Below are 5,000 nucleotides of genomic sequence, written 5' to 3' on the forward strand. Positions count from 1 at the left end.
ATGGATGGGGTGACGGGGGCTTAGGATATAAGATGAATGTATGTCGAGCAGGGGAAGGGGAGTGCAAGAGATAGGTGTGAATAAAGGGGGGTTGTAGGTGGAATGAGATTGAGAGAGAGATGATGATGAGTTGGATGGATGGGGTGACGGGGGCTTAGGATATAAGACGAATGTCCATCGAGCAGAGGAAGGAGAGTGCAAGAGATAGGTGTGAATGAAGGGGGGCTGTAGGTGGAATGGGATTGAGAGAGAGATGATAATGAGTTGGATGGATGGATGGGGTGACGGGGGCTTAAGATATAAGATGAATATCTGTCGAGCAGGGGAAGGAGGATGCAAGAGATAGGTGTAAATTGATGAAAGGAAGGATGACGCGGCCCGAAAGGATGTTATTCTCATCTATTCCATAGATTATTTTTGAGTGGATGAGGAGCTGGACCCCACGGTGAAGAGTCGGTGGGAAAAGCCAACTGCGGCTCTGGCTTGCCGTATAAGCTCTGTGCCTCACTGCATTTGCCTCGGCGTGAGCTTTGTGATTACTTGTAACCTTAATAACCATTATTGCTATCATTACAACTGCTTTGATATCATCTTTCTTTTTATTGTCATCATCATCATCATCATCATCATCATCATCATCATCATCATCATCATCATCATCATCATCATCATCATCATCATCACTGTCTTTGTTTTCCTTCTACACTACCAAGTGATCAACCTTGTACCAAAGCCCTCCCTCTTTTCTTATTGGTCTATACCTCAACCTTCCACACCTCGACCTTCCCTGTTACTACTTTCAGTTATTGTTATTTTTATTTTCCATCTCTTATTTCGTTATATATATACATACATACATATATATATATATATATATATATATATATATATATATATATATACAAGACTGAAGGTGAAAGAAGTAGACGAGGAGTAATGGGAGAATTTCACGCTTTAAGGTTTCGAACCGTAGGGTCTTGATCACAAAGCTTTGTGATCAAGACCCTGCGGGTCGAAACGTTAAAGCGTGAAATTCTCCCATTACTCCTCGTCTACTTCTTTCACCTTCAGTCTTATTTGTCATATGGTCAATATATATATATATATATATATATATATATATATGTATATATATATATATATATATATATATACATGTACAGTATATATATATATAATTCATTTATTTATTTATCTATTTATACAGTGCGGTGTCCTGACGGCTGGAAAGCTTGGGGCGACTACTGTTATCTTTTCCCCAAGACCACGGGGTCGTGGGACACTGCACACAGGTACTGCCAGTCTCACTACGGCAGCATTCTGGCTTCTATCAAGACCGCAGAGGAAAACGAATTCATATTCCGTGAGTTCAAACTCTACTCCCTTTGTGATGTGGACAATAGAAAGGAGTTTTACGTATACTTGTGTATATGTGTGTGTATGTGTGTGTGTGTGTATGTGTGTGTGTGTGTGTGTGTGTGTGTGTGTGTGTGTGTGTGTGTGTGTGTGTGTGTGTGTGTGTGTGTGTGTGTGTGTGTGTGTGTGTGTGTGTGTGTGTGTATGTGTGTGTATGTGTGTGTATGTGTGTTTGAGTGTGCGTGCGTGTGTGTGTGTGTGTGTGTGTGTGTGTGTGTGTGTGTGTGTGTGTGTGTGTGTGTGTGTGTGTGTGTGTGTGTGTGTGTGTGTGTGTGTGTGTGTGTGTGTGTGTGTGTGTGTGTGTGTGTGTGTGTGTGTGTGTGTGCATTTACCTAATTGTGTGCACCTAATTATAGTATACAAGAAAGAAACCAATGTACGTGTGTTACTACATTCTACTCTCTAATTGAACATATCTCACATATATTTTTATTTTCCAATGATAATATTTTGATTTGGTTTCATGAAATCTACTAGCTTGGGCTACACGTGTATGTGCATGTGTATATATGTGTATATAATGTGTACATGTACATATATATGTGAGTATGTGTGCATGTATACGTGCGTACATGCGCGCACACCTCTGCATGTGTATTAAAACCCTCATTATCTCTTCCGCGCTCTCAGAAACTATGAAGGGAGTCTCTTCCTATTACAACACGTGGATTGGTCTGCATGATGACAACAAGGGCGGTAACTGGCACTGGGTTGATGACACTGACGTCTTATACTACGAAAACTGGGCGCCCAACGAACCCAACAACCATAACAGTGGGGAGCATTGCGGGGAAGTAAGTTGTTATCTTTTCACGTGAACTGAGTAAAGAGTTGCAAGAAAACAAGACACATTTCATTAAACGTTAGATAAGAAGGCTCAGCGGAACGTTTTCATGAGAGGAAAATCGGGTAAAAGGAAGAAAAACTTATACATACATACATATACCAAAGGCTTTCCCCCCCCCCTACAAGTAAACAAATAAATGAATACATTCATCATCCCATTTCTATACAGTCGGGAGTGAGAAAACCTCTGGTAAAGCAAAGCCCTGTCAGTTGCTGCGAGCCGTTGTTATTTTCAGGCAAATGTTACGTTACTCCATGGTAGTCGGGAACTAAATCAGCAAGCCCGCAGTGGGTCCCGGAAATCGAACTAACGATCATCTGCTTATGAGTCCAAAACTGTTGCCACATGAAATGAGTAAACAGATACATAAGTAAAAAAAAATGAATAAGCAAGTAAATAAGTCAATAGATTAAGCAAGTAACTAAGATGAAAAACTATGTAAATTAATAAGTAAATAGATATAAAGATATATAGATATATAGATACATAGATATATAGATATATAGATATATAGATATGTAGGTATATAGATATATAGATATAAAATTGAAGGTGAAAGAAGTTGACGAGGAGAAATGGGAGAATTTTACGCCTTAACGTTTCGACCCGCAGGGTCTTGTTCACAAAGCTGCTTTGTGAACAAGACCCTGCGGGTCGAAACGTTAAGGCGTAAAATTCTCCCATTTCTCCTCGTCAACTTCTTTCACCTTCAATTTTATTTGTCATAATATAGTCAATATATAGATATATAGATATAGAAATAAAGAAATAAGTTCTACATTTTTTCTTAGTGGAATACTCATGGGCTGCACGGTCTCTTTCTGGAACGCTCTTTAATTAAAATAAAATAAAAAATCACTTTCACAGATGAAAACGACGTCTAGCTCCGATGGAAAGTGGATGGATATCAGCTGTTACACTTACAACTACTACGTCTGTAAGATAACAGTCAGTAAGTATAATCCTAATCAGTTCACACACACACACACACACACACACACACACACACACACACACACACACACACACACACACACACACACACACACACACACACATATATATATATATATTTATATATATATATATATATATATATATATATATATATATGTGCATATGCAAAGTAGGCCACATGGAAAAAAAACTAACAGAGCAGATCGCTTTCGTATATCATATATTTTTACACTGAAAATGTAATATATGAAAACGCTTTACTTCGTTACTTTTCTTCTTCCAAGTGATCTACTTTGCATAAGTAAACACACAAACCCGTGGTCTTATTAGAATATATATATGTATATATATATATATATATATATATATATATATATACATATATATATATATATATATATATATATATATATAGATAGATAGATAGTTAGATAGATAGATAGATAGATGGATAGATAGATAAATAGATAGATAGATTGGCATGCCATTACCATTCATCAATCGACTGCTTTCTACCCACAGGGACCTGTCCAGAGGGTTGGAAATATGATAATAAAAAGTGCTATTACGCCAGCAACTATCCGGACACCTGGAGCGGAGCACAGGACCATTGCCGCGAGATGAACACCGTGGCAGAACTCGTCAGCATCCACTCCTATGCGGAAAATAATTTAATACGTGGTAAGCAAGGATGAAGACACACATCCCCACCGCCTCACACCTTTGCGGAAGGGCTTGGGTCAATCAGTCCATTGTTGAATCGAGTTTCACTTAACCCATTAAACTCCGATGACAAGAATCTTGTCATTTGGCCAAATAAAACAAAAAATCATAAAACACCAAAATGTTTGATCAAACACCAGAAAAGTATGACGCCCAGTCCTCCTCGCTTCGCTCGCGAGCGAAGCGAGGACTGGGCGTCATACTTTTCTGGTGTTTGATCAAACATTTTGATGTTTTATTATTTTTTGTTTTATTTGGCCAAATGACAAGAATATTGTCTTCGGAGTTTAATGGTTTAAGCGGGAAACCCCACAGCGTACTGTGGCTGGCGACAGCCCCAGTACCTTCCGCAGAGCTCTCTGGGGGAGGAATTTTGGACTGTTGTCTATGTCGTGTGAGTCTGGGTCTGTTTCCAAGTGATCTGGTCAAAGTAGTTGTTGCCAGTTGTCAGTTGTCAGTTGTCAGTTGCTAAGTCATCTGGTCAAAGTGGTAAGAAAAGAGAAGAGCAGTTGTCAGTTGCTAGTTGTCCATGTGTAGGAATGTGTCGCGCCTCAAAGGGCTGAAGACGATTTTTGAAAATGACGAGGTCCGCTGTCCATCTTTGTAACGAGGCATTTAATGAACCCTTAATCCAACTCACCGGTGGCAGGGTTCGAACCACCTTCATCTCGACCTCCGCCGCAAATAGCGACGCTCTAGCCCGCTTGGCCAGCGAGCATTCTTTGGTCCTTAGGGTTTGGGCCCAGTGTATAAGCGAATGAAGTTTATATCTATTAACACGTGCCACTCCGTTTTGCTATTTTACTAATGGCATACTATAAGCTTTAAATGCTTATATACGAATTTCGAGTCTAATTAGGAAAGCTTTAAATGGTTTAAATGGAGATCAAAATAGATTAAGATCTCCTGGATTTTCAGACTGGCTTAGATTAAGGTCCCAAATAGATTAAGATTAAGCGAGATCACGTTAAGCAGTCAGATCGCATACCAAAGTAGTTTTATGATACTCAGATCGCATACCAAAGCGGCACCGTTTTTTTTTTAAGTCATCAATGAA

The 5,000-nt window shown here is 39.2% G+C and overlaps 1 protein-coding gene across 3 annotated transcripts in view; it reads left to right on the forward strand.

Moving 5' to 3' along the window:
• Positions 1-5,000, forward strand: part of LOC143020737 (macrophage mannose receptor 1-like) — a 71,901-nt gene that overhangs the window by 32,896 nt on the left and 34,005 nt on the right. For all 3 annotated transcript variants that reach the window (XM_076177449.1, XM_076177452.1, XM_076177450.1), the window contains exons 20-23: positions 1,208-1,363; positions 2,047-2,210; positions 3,131-3,215; positions 3,743-3,901. In XM_076177449.1, coding sequence (XP_076033564.1) covers positions 1,208-1,363; positions 2,047-2,210; positions 3,131-3,215; positions 3,743-3,901 — 564 coding nt within the window. The remainder of the gene's footprint in view (positions 1-1,207; positions 1,364-2,046; positions 2,211-3,130; positions 3,216-3,742; positions 3,902-5,000) is intronic.

The sequence above is a fragment of the Oratosquilla oratoria genome, chromosome 40 (genome assembly GCF_046742065.1).
Source record: "Oratosquilla oratoria isolate Oo_2021 chromosome 40, ASM4674206v1, whole genome shotgun sequence".
Lineage (NCBI taxonomy): Eukaryota > Metazoa > Arthropoda > Malacostraca > Stomatopoda > Squillidae > Oratosquilla > Oratosquilla oratoria.